The following is a 20,651-nucleotide window of genomic DNA, read 5'->3' on the forward strand; positions in this document are numbered from 1 at the left end:
CTCCCTCAGCTGATGGATTAGTGCCTCTCCAAGCAGCACATCGACTAGAAGAAGCATTCAGGATATTAAGGACACAGAATGTACTGTGGATTTCAATATCCAATACTCAGTGTAGCTTAGTATACTAAACTGGATAAACCCTGAATCCTGCGTCTGTCAGTCAGGTCTGCAGTAGGTGGTGAGAGCCAGTGAGAGGGGGAAGAAAAACAGGAATACAAGCATGTTTAATAGAAGCATATTATAGTGTAAATACCATTTTTTTAAATCTTGGATTAGAATGGGAATAGGACTGTTTTGAAAGCAAAGACTGAGGAAGGAATTAATGTACTCTGAACAAGTTGCTGGAACTATGCTAATGAGTTATAGAGTCTTACAGCATAGAAAGAGGCCCTTTGATCTAACCAGTCCACACTGACCATAATCCCAAACTAAACTCGTCCCACTTGCCTGCACTTGGCAATACCCCTCTAAACATTTGTTATTCATGTACTTATCTAAATGTCTATTAAATGTTTTAACCGTACCCGCATCCACCACTTCATTTGGAAGTTCATTCCAAGCACAAACCACTGCAGAAAAATTGCCCCCATATCTTCTTAAATCTTTCTCCTACCACCTTAAAAATAGGCCCCGAGTCTAGAAATTCTCTACTCTAGGGAAAAGTCACCTGCCATGCACTTTATCTATTCCCCTCATGATTTTATAAGCCTCTATAAACTCAACCTCCTGTGCTCTAGTGAAAAAGGTCCCAGCTTGTCCAGTCTCTCCTTATAACTCAAACCCTTCATTCCCGGCAATATTCTGATAAACCTCTTCTGAGCCCTTTCCAGTTTAATAGTATCCTTCCTATAACAGGGTGACCGGAACTGGACACAGCACTCTAGAAGAGGCCACACCAACACCCTGTACAACCTCAACATAACGTCAGAACTCCTATTCTCAAAGATCTGCACAATGAAGGCAAGTGTGCTAAACACCTCCTTAACCACACCTTCTTATGAGTTGTGTTATATTCATACTTTGCAAGCAATGGGTGAGGAAATATGATAGCATGGTTCTGCAGTATGTGTGCAGAGCGAAATCTGACTATCACTGGGTAGCGGTTTATGCATTAGCCTGACAACAGCTCTACGATTACCATGAGATTTAGGAGAAGTAGGCAATTCAGGCCATTAAATGAGATTATGGCTGATCTGATATTTGTCTGCCTCCTGTCTTAACTCCATAATCCTCAATTCCCTTATTGATTAAAAAAAAATCTGTCGCTCTGTCTTGAGTACACCTAATGACCTCGCCTCAATAGCCCCCTGTGGTAAAGAATTCCACACTACCCTTGGAGCAAAACAAAATAAAAATCCTCATTTGGTGCTAAATAGGTGACCCTTGCTCTGAGATTACACCTTTTTAAAAGTTTAGAGGGACAATATCCTCTCTGCATCTACCCTGTCAAGTCCCATCAGAATTTTGCATATTTCAACAAAGTGTCCACACAGTTTTCTACACTGAGTACAAGAACAGTCCACCCAAACTCTTCATAAGAAAATCTCTCTATACTGGGATCAACATAGAGTCAGAGACGTACAGCACAGAAACAGACCCTTTGGTCGACCAGATATCCCAACTTAATCTAGTCCCACCTACCAGCACCTGTCCCTTATCCCTCCAAACCCTTCCTATTCAAATACCTATCCAGATGCCTTTTAAATGTTGCAATCGTACTAGCCTAACACAGTGAATATTTGCTGAACTGCTTCCAATACCAGTGTACCTTTCCTTAGATGGAGATGAACACTGTTCATAATATTCCAGGTGATATATGATTAATGCTTCATTTCATTTTAGTTTTGTATCTTTTTATGATCCATCTCCTTTTAAATAAAAACCAAGTGAATTTGTCTTCCCTCTTACTAACTGAACTTGAAGGCTAGCTGTGATTCATGCATGGATCCCTCTCAAATCCCTCTGCATTGCAGTCTTCTATAGTCTTTTCTTATTTAAATAATATTCGGCTCCTCTGTTCTTCCTGCCAAAGTATATAACCTCAACTTCCCACAGTATATTCCATATGCGAAATTTTTGCCCAATCACAACTTGTCTATACCCCCTGTAAACTTCTGGTGTCATCCTCACCACTTGTATTCTCACCTACTTTGCCATCATCCACAAACTTGGTTGAAATACCTTCACTTCTGTCATCTAGTCATTAACATATTTCGTAAATAACTGTGACCCCAGTGCTAATGCCCTTCTAGCATTCCATTAGTTACAGGTTATCAATCTGAAAATGCACCATGTGGCGTCTTTACTGAACATCTTTTGGAAATACTGATTGGTTCCTGGGCAGATCAACAGCTTATTAGGTGTGAATGATACAGTGGCAGACATTTTCCAAACTGGAAGCAGCAAGATCTAGGTGTGTCTCTCTCTTTCTCTCAGTAAAAGTACCTGAAGAAAGTCTGTTATATTTTTCCACCAGCTAACTAGTAAGTAGAAGACTTTGTAATGAGTGTACCAATCACCCTGTGCTTTTGTCAAGTAAAAGAATCTGAAGAACAGAGATCAAAAAATAGATGATGAGTTTGGGAAGCAATAGGAACATCTCATGAAAAACTTTGGACTGATGTGACTGAACTTTGTTTCCCCAATTCATTTCCCACACTGACATATTTGCTTGCATGTGCGTATGGGTTTTAAAGGGGTCAAGGTTTTAACTGGTAGAGACATTTATTGATAATTCATATCATAGCTGTTTACTTGTGGTTAGATTATATTTATCTGTAATAAATAGCATTCCTTGTTTAGTCCGTAAACCTAGATAATGTTTTTGTTAACCTCTGTTGATAAGTTAGGAACTTTGATTAAGTCATAAAATTTTGTGAAAATCCCAGTTCTAGTGAGGTTGGAGAATCAACATACTTTCAATGTGTCATACTAATAAACAGAGATAATTTTTTGTTATTATTTATTCACAGGATGAGGGAGTCACCAGCTGGATCAGCATTAATTATCCATCCCTAATTGCCAGAGGATAAGTTAAAAGTCAACCACATTGCTATGGGTCTGGAGTCACACGTAGACCAGACCAGGTAAGAATGGCATATTTCCTTACCAAAGGATATTAGTGCATTAGATGGGTTTTTCTTGACAATTGACAATAGTTTCATGGTCATCAATAGACTCTTAATTCCAATTTTTGTTTGGTTGAATTCAAATTACAATACCTACCATGGTAGGATTCAAACCTTGGCCCCCAGAACATTATCTAGGCCTCTGGATTAACAGTACAGTGATAATACCACTAGACCATCGCCACCCCACTCCCCGCCTCGAACAGTCACACAACTAGCTGGTTAAAGTTCTGCAGTCCTTCCTTGCCAATTTGTGAACGGTGGAGGATAATTAAACAACTAACCAGACAAGGAGATTTCACAAACATGATCATCGACACATCAGACCATTATCACCATCCCCTCAGTCTTAATCTATGTAACCCCTGCACCAGTGCCTGTGGATGAGATGATTAACCTTCAATAATGACGTTCTTCCTGTGCGCTGGGTACAACTTCAGAAATCTCCTTCGGTAATCATGGACTTCAGTTTTGCTAGGGCTCCTTGATTTCATGCTTGATCAAATGTCATCTTAACATCAACAATAGTCATTCTTATCACAACTTTGGTATTTAATTATTTTGTCAATGTGTGGACCAAGGCTGAAATTAGGTGATCTTGGTGGAGCCCAAACTAAGCATTTTTGAATTGGTTATGGGAATAGGGTACAGGATTTGGTATGGGTGGAATACTCTTCATAGGGATAATGTGGACTCAATGGGCCAATGATCTACTGAAGTAGGTCTTTTTTTTCCTCACAAGATGGCGGTGCCAGCACAGTAGTGTTTGGATTCCTGAGCCCATCCACTATCTCTCCTCTTTACATTTTGACCTTTTCTTTTCTTGAGACTGGAGCAGTGATAGCATATCAGCAGCTACAGTGTCAGCAGCATGAATTGAGACTTCTGGCAGCAGCTTGGAATGGGGACTCCTGATGGCCGAAGACCAGGAGTGGAGATTCTGGGATGCAGTAGACCTGGAGCATGGACTCTTGGCAGGTGTTAGCAAACTGGCAGCAGTTGCGGCACCATGGTCTCCTGGGGCATCAGCGTTATCGTTGCTGTACCCAGAGCGGGTACTCCTTGATGTCCGGAACACCTTGCAGAAGCACTGGAGCAATGCTGGAGACCCATTTTGAATGGAAGATGGGCTGTATTTAAGTGATTTTTAAAAATTATTTTTGTAACTCAAAGTGGTGCTAGATTGTGGCAACAAACATTTTTCACTATATTTTCCTTGACATCTGTGTCAACATGCCACAAGAAACTGAAACTATAGTTAAATTCGGGCTTGGGCTCACAAGTGGTAAGTGACATCTACATCACCAGAAGGAGAAAACCCAACCATCTCTCCTTGTTGTTCAATGGTGTACAACTGCTGAATTCCTGACCATTAACACTCTGGGAGTTACATTGACTTAAGGATTGATTTCAGGAGCAAATGAAAGTTGGCAATTTCAGAGCAAGTAAGTCAGTTCCTGACTCAAAATCTATCCATTATCTACAAGGCACCACATTATCTACAAGTGAGATGTAATATGATTCCCTCCTCTTGCATGGATGAGTTCAGCTCAAAATACACTCAAAAAAACTGAACACCAAAGACTAAGTAACCCATTTGATTGACAACCCAGCCACGACCTTAAACATGCATCAAAAAGTGCACAGTTGCAGCAATGTGTACCAATGACACAATGTACCAAAGAAACTGTCCAAGGCTTCTTCAACAGCGCTGTCAAAGTCCACAACCACTACCACCTGAAAGAACAAGAACAGCAGTTTTATGGGAACATCATCACCTACTCTTCTCATTGGAAATTAGGGACGAGCCAGTTACATCCATATCATATGAAAGAATAAATAAAAGACTAGTCTGAATTAAATTATTTTTGAATTGTGTTTGGTTAAGGAAGAATGTTACTCAGAACACTACACCCTGCTCATCCTCGAATGATGACACAGTATCTTTTAAATGCATAAGATGAACAAGCTTAAGATGACATTATCTCATCCATCCTGAACCAGATAGAAAAAAGTTGGATCCAAACTTGATCCATGCCCTATGCAGAGATAACCAAACTCAGAGGGGCTGATGGCATTAAATCTCATTCATTTCAAACAAGAAAGGAAATCTAAACTTCAGCCAGTGTGCATGCTTTTATATTAATGGAAAATATTGTGTGCGCTGGAAATGTGAAATAAAAGCGAAGTGCTGGAATTAATTAGCAAATCTGGCAGCATATTAGGTGAGAAAGAGTTAACACGTTGAGTCAAAAATTACACTTCTTCAAAACTGATACTTGTGGCATATTTCCAGCACTTTCAGAGTTCAAACATTCCTTGGTTGAGGGAACCATTCACACAGGAATAGCCTCAGTTGGAGCAGCCAGCATGGTTAAATAGCTTGCCAACACCCACTATTAAATTCATACTTGAAGAATGTTCACTTAGAGTGTATTGGATACTGTTGCTATTGGTCAAGATGCAATTCACAACGAATAAGCTAATAATATTTCCCACCTCCCCACAACTCCACTTTCTTTTGTCTCAGTTTTTTTCTCTAATCCCAAGTCTTTTCTGGACCACCTCACCCAAATGGTCATTCTTTGTACTTAAATTTCGACAGTGTGTGTCAATTATGCACTACCAGAGAACAAATTTGATATCATTTTCAACAGCTTTACACATGCAGATTTTTCGAGGAGAGTCTGCTGTACAACATGACAGGAGTCAAGCCAATCTCTCATGCCTTGCAGAACGCATTTGCAGCTCTTAAGCATGATATCAGCCAAGATCAAATAGTTAACGAAGGGAGAAAACTTAGAAACAAACAGTAGAAAATTGTAGAAGCTTCCTAACAGTCCTTAAACTCTTAATTAAATGTTAAATCATACATCACAGGAGACCACTTGGCCCATCATACCTATTCAATTCTTTGAAAAGGCTTTCCACATTTTTTTCTCACTATCCTAGTTTTCCTCACAGCCCTTTGGGCACACCGTCTTCTCCCTATCCAATTCAACCATGTACCGATTCCATGCTCCATTTTCCACTTCTGTCTCATATGAATGATACTCAACCTACAGCCCACTCCAGAGAATTTTGTTCAGCTCAATAGCTGTTTGACTGGTAGATGAATTTACAACTTATAGAGTCAGAGTCATATAGCATAGCAACAGATCCTTTGGTCAAACTCATCCACGTCGACCAGACATTCCAATTTGACCTATTCCCATTTGGAAGAATGTGTCCCATATCCCTCTAAACCGTTCGTATTATTATACCCATCCAGATGCCTTTTAAATGTTAAAATTGTATCAACCTCCACCACGTCCTCTGGCAACTTGTTCCATACACGCACCACACTCTGTGGAAAAAGTTACCCCTCAGGTCCTTTTTAAATCTTTTACCTCTCACTTTAAACCTATGTTCTCGAGTTTTGGACTTCCCCATTCCAGGATAAAGACCTTGGCTACTCACCCTATCCATACCTCTCATGATTTCTGAATTTCTTCGAGTTCACCCCTCCGTCTCCAACTCTTCAGGAAAAACAGCCCCATCCTATTCAGCCTCTCCCTACAGCTTAAACCCAGCAACATCCTTGCAAATCTTTTCTGCATCTTCTCAAGTTTAATGACATCCTTTCTTTAGAAGGGCAGCCAGAACTGCATGCAGTATTCTAAAGTGGCCTCACCAATGTTCATTCAAAAGCTTCCCACAACTAATAATGACATAACCTTACATGGAAAGGATACTGACCAGGAAAAAAAATGATGTAAGGCTTATTGTTTTTAGAATTTTTTCAGTTGAAGGTGAAGTTTCAAACACAAGTATTAGTAAAGGATTTTACAAGGAGCTGCTCTTTCAATTACAGGACCTTCCTTTGCTGCTGCAAGGTTTACTGGGGAACCTATCAGCAACAAATATGAGGGAGAGATTTTCTGTGACTGGAGGAATAACAAGCAGCTAGAGGCCTGGAGCTGTGAAGCTAAGTAATTGGGCCAGGTCTCCAATAGGGTGCTTTGGCTTTGGACAAGGTGACGAAGGAGATAATTGCACCACGAGAAAATGGCAATGAGAGTCAGATGGCAGAAGGAACTGCAAATTAGGCCATGACAGTGAGTGGCGTGAGGAAGACAGAAATGACAGTCTGGCAATTTGGTTACTCCCACTATGTAATCTTTCATTTGTTTGTTAAATAGCCATTTACCAAAGAGCATTTAAGTTTCTCCAGAAAGAAGAACCTGGCCACTTTCATTTCCATGCAAAATTCATGCTGGTGGAAATCTGGAGCACCAAGCCTTAGATTTCCTTAGACTTAAGAGGGCAAATAAGTCAGACAGATTTAGAAGGGTCAGGCAGGGATGGCATGTTGTAGGGGATCTACAGCAAAGAGTGAGAATTAAAAGGGATCAGGCAGAAAGAGGTAAAGGGATAAGAGTGTGGGAAAAGAAAAGGGAATATTTGATTTGATTTATTATTGGCACATCCCTAGATCAGTAAAAAGCATTATATTGCATGCAAACCAGACAAATCATTCCTTGCATCAGTACATCAGGGTAATAGAACAGGATGCAGAATATAGTGGTACAGCTACAGAGAAGGAGAGAGAAAGATCAACTCTAATATAGGAGTGGTGCATTCATAAATCCAAAAACAGTGGGGAAGAAGCTGTTCTTGAATTAGCTGGTACATGTTTCAAACTTTTGTATCTTCTGCCCGATGGAAGAGGAGAGTATAACCAGGATGGGAGGGGACTTTGATTATATTGGCTGCTTTCCCGAGTCAGCAAAAAGTGAATGAATGGAAGGAAGATGGAGAGAAGAGAAGCAGGATCAAAGAGAAGGAAACCTCAGGCTAAGAGTCAACTCACTTCTGACCACCAATTTCCTTTGAATTACACCAATGACTGCTCGGAGTGGCTACACGAGGCAGCAACCCATGGTCAGTATTAATTAAACCTAACTCCTTAGCTCAACCCAGTCACCACCCCCTTCCCCAGTGATCATAATTGGGGCTCATCATTTTTCTCATTACCATTGTTTCTTAACCAAAAAAAAACTTTGGTTTCACAATTAAGCTTTACTGCTTGACACTTTTTTAAAATTTGCATTTCTATCAATTTTTTTGAATTATTTTGAAGACATTCATGATTGTTGTGTCAATACACATATGCCCTTGGATCCAGTCTGCTCAGCCATTCAATCATAGCTAATGTATTTCTCAGTTCCATGCTCCTGTCTTTTCCCATAACTTTTGATCCACTTACTAATCCAAAACCTATCCATCGCTGTCTTAAAACATACTCAGTTACTTGGCTTCCACAGCCTTCTGTAGCAATGTGTTCTACCATCCTCTGGCTGAAGAAATTCCTCCTCACCCCAGTTCTAAAGGGTCACCCCTTCATTCTGAGGCATTCTGAAATTTGCTCACTGACACCACCACCACCTCCTGCAAAGGCATTAAATGTGCCCACTTCCTCGTGCCAAAAGGTTGGCTTCCTCTATCCTGCATAAATTCCTTTCAATGTTATTCTGGATCCCATCCAATTATCTTGACCTGAACAGCCTCCTGAACTGCACAAGTCTATCAGGCCCATTGATCAAAGACATATCTAATTATTTCCACTGTCCTGCTCTTTTCATATGTCTGCTCCCAAACCGCTATCCAATACCTCAATTCATTCCACAACTTTGGATTCCCCCAACGCAATCTCTCATCCCCAATACTATATGCCCCAATTTCATAATCCCTATTCCAACTTCTTATCCCAATCTCGTTCTCTTGTCGTATGCCCAGTCCCCTACCCAAGTCATACCATTTTCTTTAAAGCAGTGTAATGTATTTTAATATTGCATACTGGTACAAGACACCAATAAAATTCACAAGTAAATTAGATGATGGGAATCTTACCCACATGCAGGCCTCCAGCCTGACTTTGGAAATAATGGCCCACAGTGAGATAGTCTCTTCCAACCTCTCATCTGGACAGATTATTTTATCTGGGTACGGAGGTTCCGGGAAATTCACAGAGTTACATTCATAAGCAGCCAATGTCACTGAAGCAATATGTGGACCCTGAAGATAATGTATAAAAAATAATGTTTAATTATGGAAGAATAGAACTTCTGTCATTTTCAAAACTTCAGAGCTACTAAACTGCATCATATCTTGCATTTAAGAAAACTGATTATTTCTTATAATAGATGTTTAAAAGGGATCTTTAAAATGCAACAAATGCATGAAGCTTATTTTGGGGCAAGTCTCTGATCTTATTTGGATTTATCAAGTCATATAGCAAGAGAATGAAGGAAGGGAAATTTAAAAGAAAAAAGAATGCCAACCAGCAACATGAAGAGAAAGTAATGTACGCGAAATCCCCTTACATTCATTCCTATTATTTAAAACTAGGTATACGATCTTTAATTCTAAGCACACACAAAAAATTCAGCAAACAAGCCTACACTCACTGCCAGCTTTTTTTTCCAAGAGACGGCAATGTGTTTTAGACATAAATCACTGTGCGAAATATAGAATCTTGATGAATTATTTTCTGCTTGGCTTGATATACTCAGTGCAAAGCTAAACAACGCTGTATTGAAGCTGCACAGTTGCGCAGGTCCTTTGAAATTCTGTGAAAACCAAATCGACGTGCCTATGCATTGATTTCTGCTTTTGGAAGTCAATGCTGTACATGGATTTCTGATGTCCCTGCACAGAAAAAAGGAATTTGGGTGTATCGGTTACAAGCGAGTTGCAAAAATGGGGATCTCCCTCTCCCTTTCTTAGCGACTCATTAAATATTAAGCTGCATATATTAAAAAGACACTTCTTTATGGTTAATTTTGGAGGAGGCTGTAAAAGAGCCAAAGCAAATAAAATTCAACTTGTCCTACATCTCATAGTATCTCAAGAATGTCCCAAATCAATGAATGATTTTTTTTTAAGAGAGAGTTTAATTCATCATTAGTCAAGTATGGTAGTTAAAATGGGACACGATCCACAAACAGTAAACTGAACAACTTGAAGGTAATTTGACAATATTAGCTAAAGGAGGAATGCTGGATCACTTGTGAAGAACAACCTCTGGTTTAAACAATGCTATGGTACCTTTTCTTTTCACCTGAATAAGCAGACATAGCGTCACTATTCTGCATCCAAAATATATGTACAGCACTATTCAGTCAAGTATGTCTGCTCAAGTTGTTAGAATTAGACTCGTACCCAGAAAACTTCTGACTCAGAAGAGATGTGCACTTGGCAAAGCAACACAATGATTATATACTTGAGGGGATTGCACATGTGACTTGGGAGCAGGCGTATCTATTCAACCCTTCAGGCTTGGTCTGTCATTCAATAAGATTGCAGCTAATCCAGTTGTGGTCTCAACTTCATTTACCTCTATAAATTCCTTTGTCTATGAAAGCCTGAATTTATTCAAGGAGGAATTAATGGCCCAGCCTCCACCATTCTCTGGGGGAGCGGGCAAGAGAAATCCACATATTAATGACTCTAAGAAAATAACAAATTCTATTCTTAAAAGGGAGATCTTTATTCTTTAGCTGTGTAACCAGAATTGCAAATACATTAATTTGTACATTAACAGACAAAACTCAAACCTAGTAATTATTGGAAATATTAGAATTTAACCGTATTTAATGCTGTGCATGCAGCCCCTAACAAGGGCTTATCATTCCTGTCTGAATTTGGTATTGAAATCAATACTTGACTTTTATGTGCATATTTTAAAAATATCTACATTGTATGTCCAGCTAAATTAGAGCTACACATTTGCACATCAGACTTGAACTGGTAGCTTTTATTTCAGGTTCAACAAACAGAGGCAAATTTCAGAAAGCTACTTTATTCTCAGCCAGATAGGCAGGGAAGGAGGAAGATAAAGTGGTCAACTTATAAGAAACAATTCAACAGCAAAACAAAAGCAAGCTACCTTGTTTTGTTTTTAAGTATCCTCAAGAGACTAACTGGGCTGGTGCTCCAGTAAATATCCAGTTGATGGTTCATATGTTTTAACAGGTAAAGTCACTACAGTCCAAGAGGACCATAGGGCTATTATCTCACTCAAGAGAAATGATTGGTAAAGTTTCACCCAACGGTCATCATGCCTCAGATAATGGACAAAGCTGACGAGGCAGCACCTACATACTAACTTAAGTCAGTATGGGAATTTAACTTGCGCTGTTGTCCGGTTGTCCAGCCAAGTGAGCTAATGATCCATTTGTGTTTTATGTTGGGATATTGACACAGAGGTGGGTCCAAACAGCATGTGCTGCTGTTGGCAAACTACAGGCAGTTACGGATAAGGAGAATATCCAGGGAGTGTTGGCTTGGGAAAAGTAAGAGCTCAAAACCAGCCCTGGAAAGTCAAAATAGTTCAATGCTGCTGAAACTGGGTCAGGAAAGCCTACAAGCAATACTGTCTCTTTTTTAAAGATCAATTCATTCAGGAAGTTGGGTGTCACTGGCTATTTACTGCCCATCCCTATTTGTCCTTGAGAAGGTGGGAATGGTGAGTGCCTTCTTGAACTACTGCAGTCTATTTGGTTTTGATAGACCAACGATGCCATTTGGGAGAATTCAAGGATTTAATGACAATAAAAGAACAGTGATATATTACCAATTTAGGATAGTAGGTGCTTTGAAGAGGAACCTACAGGTGTGGAATTCGTTGTATCTGTTGCCCTTATATTCTAGGTGATAGTGGTCAGGGGTTTGGAAGATGCTGTCTGAGCAGTCTTGATGAAATATTGTAATGTTACACACTGTTACTACTGAGCATCAGTGCATGTTTGTGGATGTACTTTGTCCTGAATTGTGTTGAGCTATTTGAATGCTGTTGAAGCTGCACTCGCCCAAGCAGGTGAGAAGTATTCCATCATATTCCTGACATGTTCAAACCCTGTGCACCATATAGAAGGCACAAGTCACATGATGAGTTACTCACTGAAGGATTCCTAGCCTCTGGCCTGCTGTTGTAGTCATAGTACTTATATGACAAGTCCAGTTTAATTTCTGGTCAATGGTAGCTCACAGAAGTTCAGTAGGGATTCAGAAATGGTAATACCATCAATAAGGTTCTTTCTTGATGGTGAAAGTGAGGTCTGCAGACGCTGGAGATCAAAGCTGAAACTTTATTGCTGGAACAGCACAGCAGGTCAGGCAGCATCTAGGGAACAGAAGATTCGACGTTTCGGGCACATGCCCTTCTTCAGGAATGAGCAGAGAGTGTTCAGCAGGAGAAGATAAAAGGTAGGGAGGAGGGACTTGGAGGAGGGGCGTTGGAAATGTGATAGGTGGAAAGAGGTCAAGGTGAGGGTGATAGGTCGGAGTAGGGTGGAGGCGGAGAGGTCAAGAAGACGACTGCAGGTCAGGAAGGCGGTGCCGGGCTGGAGGGATTCGGCTGAGACAAGGTGGGGGGAGGGGGGATGAAGAAACTGATGAAGTCCAAGTTCATCCCCTGTGGTTGGAGGGTTCCCAGTCGGAAGATAAGACGAGGAGCGTCTTATCTTCCGACTGGGAACCCTCCAACCACAGGGGATGAACTTGGACTTCACCAGTTTCTTCATCCCCCCTCCCCCCACCTTGTCTCAGCCGAATCCCTCCAGCCCGGCACCGCCTTCCTGACCTGCAGTCTTCTTCTTGACCTCTCCGCCTCCACCCTACTCCGACCTATCACCCTCACCTTGACCTCTTTCCACCTATCACATTTCCAACGCCCCTCCTCCAAGTCCCTCCTCCCTACCTTTTATCTTCTCCTGCTGAACACTCTCTGCTCATTCCTGAAGAAGGACATGTGCCCGAAACGTCGAATCTTCTGTTCCCTAGATGCTGCCTGACCTGCTGTGCTGTTCCAGCAATAAAGTTTCAGCTCTTTCTTGATGGTCACTGCCCAGTAATTGTGTGGCACAATTGTAACTTGCTACAAACTGGATGTTGTCCCAGCTGCATGTGGATATGAACTGCTTCAGTATTTTAGCAGTTATGAATGTACACTATTAAGCACCAATCAGTACGCTTCCCATTTCTGATTTTATGAGGGAGGGAAGGTCATTATTGAAGCAGCTGAAAAGGAGGTTAGATTAGATTAGATTAGATTACTTACAGTGTGGAAACAGACCCTTCGGCCCAACAAGTCCACACTGACCCGCCGAAGCGCAACCAACCCATTGCCCTACATTTACCCCTTTTACCTAACACTATGGGCAATTTAGCATGGCCAATTCACCTGACCTGCACATCTTTGGACTGTGGGAGGCAACCGGAGCACCCGGAGGAAACCCACGCAGACACTGGGAGAATGTGCAAACTCCACACAGTCAGTCGCCTGAGTCGGGAATTGAACCCGGGTCTCTGGCGCTGTGAGGCAGCAGTGCTAACCACTGTGCCACCGTGCCGCCCACTCTTAAGATGCTACAACTGACGGACTCTTGTGGCAGTGGTAGTGTCCCTACCTCTGGATCAAGAGGTCCAGGTTCAAGTCCCACCTGCTCTAGAGGTGTGCCATAACATATCTGTATAGGTTGATTAGAATATTTACACCGAGGAAGTCCTGCAAGGGTGCCCTGGAGCTGAGATGACTCACCAACAATAACTACCACTATTGTCTGTTGTGCTATGTCTTCCAGCAGTGTTTTCCCAGTTTCCATTTGCTCCAGTTTTACTAGGGCTCCTTGATGCCAAACTCTTCAATGTGAACGTAAGTGTCAAGAGTAGTCATGACTATCTCAACTCTGGAATTCAGCTGTTTCAACTATACTTAAATTAACACAAGCAAGTAAGATTGGCATTTAGAACTTCAGCTGAAACTTGTTGGCTCATTAACTCTGAAATTGTGCCAGTAATTTGGACAGAGAAGCATTTTCAGGATTCCTAATAAATTTGGGTCCCAAAAGAAGAGACTGAACTACTAAATATGAGCAGTAACTGAGTCAAGATCAGAGATTCAGGGCATTCCAGGGCTAGATCTTAAAAAGAAAAAATGGGAGCCCTTCACCAAAAATTGAATTTAAAATCCTTTTGACCCACTGTAGTACTAACATCTAGGTGAAACCTGCCCTGAACACACCAACCATTTAAAGTGTAGTCTCTGCAGTTTTCAACTGTGGTTTCTGTTTACTTTTGTTAAGGTAAAGTCACCATTGTCTTACCAGATCATAGGGCTGCTCTCTCATGACAGAGACACAACTGATGGTAATTTAAACTGAAGGTCACCACACCTCAGGCAAGGGATTAGATTGAGAAAAGGAGTCCTTCATGGTAACCTCAGCTGGTGTGAGAATTAAACCCAAACAGACTGCATTACAAATCAGTCTTTCAGTGAACTGAGCTGACCCATCTTTTATTAGCCTTAGGTTAATCCTGAACGTCAGAATCCAAGTTGCATACACAATATTTTTGCTTTATAATCATTACTGTACTTGTTCATCATACCCATTTAGTCATTATTGCTTTTGGTTATGTTGAAGTTTATATAATAAAGATCATCTGGTATTTCAATTCAACCCTAGATTCATGTCAATTATTTTCTTGCCCTAGATTTTTCCATGTTTTTAGTAAGATTATGGTCTATCACCAAATCCTAATGAAAATCAGGGCTTGTCCAGTATTCTTATAACTGGAATTACAAAAGTATTGGTACAGACATTGTAAAAGGCTACCAACCTCTCTCAGTATAATCTACAATCAAGTACACATAATTTTTAAAAATGTACTTTCTTCTATCTCAGTTTAGTCGGAGGGTTTGGAATTTTTCTTTTGCCATTCTTTTTAATGAGTCATCAAAACAGTCTCCCAGAGAGGGCAGACATCAACACAGAACATCGGTCAACCACACTGCCTCCCTCCCTAATTTTCCTCTGGACAGCTCAACCATCTGAATGGCAGAAATTCCACATTTTTCCTTTGGAAAATAAATGTAACCAATATTTACATTTTACATTTGCTACATCATTTTTTTGGCAATTTTTGAGACACATTTTTCTCATCAAGGACAGTTCCAAAGCCCCAAGCACTCATGGCTGTTATAGCTCTGTCGGGAGCAATTCTGAAGATTATACATGACAAGTTGTTTCTCTGGAAAATGTAATTAAACACCTGACCGGCAGCTTCTGAGAAGAATTATAGACAGCAGCATTTACAGAAGCAATATGCAGAAAGGAACAGTAACACAATTTTCTCATGTTTAATAACTAGAAACAAACTTCTGTGTCCAAGGTATCAACTCTGATAGTGGTCTTCTCCTTTTAAGCTCAGTTCATCTACAAATCACAATGGCTTCAATACCAAATTTTAACATTGTCCTAATTTGGCTTAGATAGTATTTTTGCCTTTCATTTAAGAAACTAAGCATTCAAGTCTACTTCAGGGTTCAGACACCTAACCCAAGTCAATACTTCCTTATAGTATTGGGGAAGTGATATATAATTGGTGTCTGTTTAACACCTTGTCAAAGACCAAGTCTTTTCTACTTGCTCTGGTGCTTTAGATAGATGGTATGTTGCCTCCCAGGTGCTCGGGTCAGGGATGTCACCAATCAGCTTCAGAGCATTCTAAAAGGGGAGGGTGAACAGCTAGTTGTCTTGGTGCATTAGGCACCAACGATGCAAGTAAAAAAACGAGATGAGAGCCTGAAAGCAGAATTCAGGGAGCTAGGAGAGAAGTTAAAAAAAGAGGACCTCAAAGGTAGTGATCTTGGGATTACTACCAGTGCCACGTGCTAGCCAGCATAGAAATGAAAAAAGCAGGTAGGATGGACACGTGGCTTGAAGGATGGGGTCAGATTCGTTGGGACATTGGGACCGGTTCTGGGGAAGGTGGTCTACACCTGAACCAGACTGGAACAAATGTCCTTGGGGGACTTTTTAAACTAATGTGGCAGGGGGCTGGGAACCAGAAGAGAAGACAAATAGACAGCGAGGTGGAAACTGGAGACTAAGAATCATGAAGATAGCATTAATAAGGGGAAGAATAGGCAGAGATTAGATGAACGCAAAAGAACTAGTGGCCTGAAGTGCGTATACTTTAATGCAAGAAACATAGTGGGTAAGGCAGATAAACTTAGGGCTTGGATTGGTGCCTGGGAGTTTGACATTATTGCAATCACAGAGACTTGGTTGAAGGTAAGGCTTGATTGGCAACTAAATGTTCCAGGATATAGATGCTTCACACAGGGCAGGGAGGGAATTTGGGCGGGGTGGGGGGGGGGGGGGGGGGTGGAGGAGTTGCATTGCTGGTCAGGAATGATACCACAGCTGTGCTCAAGGAAGACACTATAGAGGGCTTGAATAGTGAGGCATTATGGGTGGAGCTGTGAAATAAGAAGGATGCAGTTACATCGTTGGGGCTGTATTACAGGCTGCCCAACAGTGAGTGTGAGGTAGAAAAACAAATAGATAAACAGATGGTGGAAACAGATGTAGGAGGTAACAGGGTGGTGGTGATGGGAGATTTTAATTTTCCTAACGTTGACTGGGATCCACTTAGAGTCAGAGGTTGGACAGAGACGCATCCAGAAGAGTTTTCTAGAGATGTATGTAAATAATCCAACGAGGGAAGGGGCCATATGGGACCTGGCGTTGGGGAATGAGCCAGGCCAGGTGGTAGAAGTTGCGGTGGGGGATTTCTTTGGGAACAGTGACCATAACTCTTAATTTTAGAATATTCATAGACAAAGATGAGAATGGTCCTAAGGGAAGAGTACTAAACTGGGCCAAGGCCAATTATTTAAAAATTAGACAAAGCTGAGAAATGTGGATTGGACACAGCTATTTGAAGGGAAGTCCACATTTGATATGTGGGAGACTTTCAGAGATAGGTTAAAGATAGTGCAGGATAGGCATGCCCTGTTGAAAGCAAAGGATATGAAAGGCAAGATTCGTGAACTGTAGATGACAGGAGAAATCGTGCGACTAGCTAAGAGGAAAAGGGAAGTGTACGTAAGGTCCAGGCAGTTAAGAACAGAATGGGGCCTGGAGGAATAGCGGAAGAGTAGGACCAGTCTTAAACGAGGAATCGAGCAGGCTAAAAGGAGTCATGAAATAGCTTTAGCGAGCAGAATTAAGGAGAATCCCAAAGCCTTTTATTCTTATATAAGAAGCAAGCAGGTAACCAGAGAAAGGATTGGTCCACTAAAGGATAATGAAGGATGGCTCTGTGTCGAACCTGAGAGAATGGGTAAGATTCTGAATGATTGCTTTGCATTAGTGTTCACTGAGGAGAGGGACATCATGAATGTTGAGATTAGAGATGGAAGTTTGATTACTCTAGATCACATTGACATAAGTAGGCAAGATGTGTTGGGTAAACTAGAGATTAAGATGGACAAATCTCCAGTACCAGATGGGACTTATCCCAGGTTGCTGAGGGAGGCGAGAGGGGAAAAAGCTGGGGCCCTGACAGATATCTTTTTAGCATCCTTAAACACAGGTGAGGTGCCAAAGGACTAGAGGGTTGCTCATGTTGTCCCCCTGTACAAGGGTAGTAGGGATATTCTGGATAACTACAGACCAGTGAGCCTGACGTCAGTGGTGGGAAAGTTGTTGGAGAAGGTACTCGGGGATAAAATCTATTTATATTTGAAAACGAATGGGCTCATCAGTGATAGGCAACATGATTTTCTTTGGGGGGAGATTGTGCCTTACCAACTTAAAGTTCTTTGAGGAAGTGACCAAGTTGATGGATGAAGGATGGGGAGCAGAGGGATACAGATGCTTAGGAATTGAGCGACAGGTTTAGACAGTGGATTTGGATCGGCTCAGGATTGGAGGGCTGAAGGCCCTGTTCCTGGGCTGGAAGTTTTCTTTGTTCTTGAGTAATAACATTTGAGGGGAAGCAACTTACTGGTTTTTTGAGTACCATTTTCACAAGTTCACCTTAATGAACATGACCAAAAATAGATCCAGTGATTAAATTGGTGTTTGGTAAACCTTTGGTAAATAAAATGCCTACTTTTACTTAAAGAGCCCATGATTTTAGAGACAAAGTTACATAGAGAGTGTTCTACTCATCTAACTTGTCAATGCCAGCTTTTATGCTCCACACAAGCATCCTGTCACCCACCTTCATGTAGTTTTATATGCTGCAGCCCATCCAAGGGCAGTAAATCCAGGCCAAGCCAGTAGCGTAAACATGTTGAGTGAATAAAAAAAACCTTCTATTCCTTTCTCTCCCCTTGTGTGCTTATCTAGCTTAAATGTTCAACTCAATCACTGCATGATAGTACATTACACATTCTAACCTTTCTTTGGGTAAAGAACTTTCTCCTAATTACTTGTGATTGGACATGAGTGTCTACTTTGTACTTTTGACTCTTACTTTTGGACTCCCTATTAAAACAGAAAAACATTTCTCCAATCTACCCTTTTAAACTCTTTCATTTTCTTGAAGACTTCTTCAAGCTCAACCTTTGGTCTGATCAGGCCTCCTGCCAAATATATCCACATAGTTCTCATATCGTGCTCATGAATTTTATTTTTATTTGCACCTTCACCAATATCTGTATATTTTTTGTATACTATGAAAGTCCTGAATAGTACTGACTACTCCAAGGGTGATGTAATTAAAATTTTCTACAAGCTTAGCATGTTTTTATCCCCCCTCAATTCTAACTCTCTAGAAGTAAACGTAGTTTTCTAAAACAAAAGGCTGTATTAATCTAAATCTACCTCATTTAGATTGTTAAGCAAGATGCATGTATTTTCCTTTACGTTTCCTTACCGCACCACTTCACAATTATCTACTTTGAAATTCATTCACAACCTATGCCACAAGTTTATGAATATCTCCCTGTATTTTATTGTTGTTTCATAAGCAACTCAATCCAAAGTTTCTTTCTTTCTTCTGTTTCGTGCTTTCCTCAACTTTTGTGCACTCAAACATACATTGATGCCAATCATAATAGATCGGACAAAAATAAAGAATGCTAAATCTTGGACATTGTAAAATCATTCATTGTTTGTGAATTGCAAATAAATAAAGATCTAAAACACTCAACTTAAATTGAATCATTTCCTGGTCAACGTTTTCAGGATCGCACAACAGATTCCTCTTAAGCAAATCTGTGCAGCACCAGGGACTGCTCTTAAACACTTCTGATAGCCCGTTTTTAAATATACCAAGGGTCAAAGTCAATGAGCCTGAATCCAAGGTTATCAGAACTGTTCACCCTTAATCATTTCTTCAGCAGATCAAAGTTGAGATCTGTCAGCGTATTGTATTCAATTGTTATAAAATTGGCTCAAGAGTTCACTAATCCTCAAATATAAATGAAGTACACGCAAAAGGCTGCTGACTCTAATTTATAACAGATGAATAATCATAGTTCCCTTATATTTGCACTATGGAAACTGTTAAATCAACCAAAAACAGACATTATAAACAAAGCAGGCCACATGTTTTGTGGTTTACCATCAAGACATTGGCAGGAGCTTAACTCTGTTTATAACACAGTTTTCAGGGTTTAAGTACTTAACTATTTTGCAGTTTGACAGAAATTGTATCACTATATTTTTCATTTCTTTAAAAACAATTCTTTTAACATCTGGATTTCTTCTTTCAAGCTGGGATAGAATTGGGGGTGGTTAGAAGAAAAAAGACAAAATGTACTAGAGAGGATCTGATTTCACAAAAATGATGTGGTGCATGAAAAAAAAAATCACATGATCCAATATGATTTATTTCGTTGTTTATGAACTTCAATGATCTAGCAATGAAAGGACTTTTGGTCCATAGGTTAGACTGCAATAGATGTGCTGAAATCAGTATGTTGTTTTATCTTTGTTTCTGATTCTCCACCACCTCCCCCCCCCCCCGCCTAGCCCTTTACACCGCAGAGTCATTTGTTTGCTACATTTTTCCATCCCTTGATATTCAATGTTGACTTCCCAACTCCCATGAAGCTACAGTGTTCCCCTTCCTCTATGCTTCATCAATCTGAAGTGTGAAATGGCATTTCTGGGCAGCATTTTTTTTAATTTAAATTTTTAAGTTTTAGCATATGTAAAAATCAAATGCTGGTTACAATAAAATTATGCAAGCACTGAAGTGTTTTGAAGATCACACTGTGGAAATTTGTAGGCTTTTCTTAGAAGACAGCTTTGGAACAAAGGAATATCAGAGCTGTACATTTTTTTTCCAAACTCATTTTCTTTACATGCTGGAAACATATCTTAACAGCAAACCATTCATCACAGAACTGCAAGGTGCCAAAAACAGTACTTAGATAGAGAATATCTTTCAGCTGTCATTTTACAAAGTTTGCAAAAGGCAAAGGTCTATAATTTGTCCTCCTGCAATGAGTATTAAGGCTCTCTTCCCACATACAGTGACTCATTCTGTACATATTCCTGTGGTCAATACACTTCAACAGCTGCAGAGAGAAGCACCCACCCCGTTAACTGAAAACAGAAAGATTAATCGAACTAGAGATAAAGTACCAACCACAATTAAACTAGACTAAATCTGAACAGAGTAGCTCTCAATCAATGATCAGAAACCAGTCAAAACTTATGTCTCCATTTGATTGTA

The 20,651-nt window shown here is 40.5% G+C and overlaps 1 protein-coding gene and 1 long non-coding RNA gene across 6 annotated transcripts in view; one reads left to right on the forward strand and one right to left on the reverse strand.

Moving 5' to 3' along the window:
- LOC122563903 (uncharacterized) overlaps positions 1 to 20,651 on the forward strand; it is a 222,279-nt gene that overhangs the window by 153,966 nt on the left and 47,662 nt on the right. The window contains exon 5 of the long non-coding RNA XR_015752318.1: positions 2,973 to 3,086. This is a non-coding gene — a long non-coding RNA (uncharacterized LOC122563903). The remainder of the gene's footprint in view (positions 1 to 2,972; positions 3,087 to 20,651) is intronic.
- Positions 1 to 20,651, reverse strand: part of vmp1 (vacuole membrane protein 1) — a 202,626-nt gene that overhangs the window by 96,042 nt on the left and 85,933 nt on the right. For 4 of the 5 annotated variants that reach the window (XM_043718127.2, XM_043718128.2, XM_087977210.1 and 1 more), the window contains exon 6: positions 9,021 to 9,185. The exons of the other annotated variant lie outside the window; for it this stretch is intronic. In XM_043718127.2, the coding sequence (XP_043574062.1) occupies positions 9,021 to 9,185 (165 nt within the window). The remainder of the gene's footprint in view (positions 1 to 9,020; positions 9,186 to 20,651) is intronic. 5 annotated transcript variants of the gene reach the window in all.

This window comes from Chiloscyllium plagiosum, unplaced genomic scaffold (genome assembly GCF_037043375.1).
Source record: "Chiloscyllium plagiosum isolate Xiang-an unplaced genomic scaffold, Cpla_swu_hap1 HiC_scaffold_31, whole genome shotgun sequence".
Taxonomy (NCBI): domain Eukaryota; kingdom Metazoa; phylum Chordata; class Chondrichthyes; order Orectolobiformes; family Hemiscylliidae; genus Chiloscyllium; species Chiloscyllium plagiosum.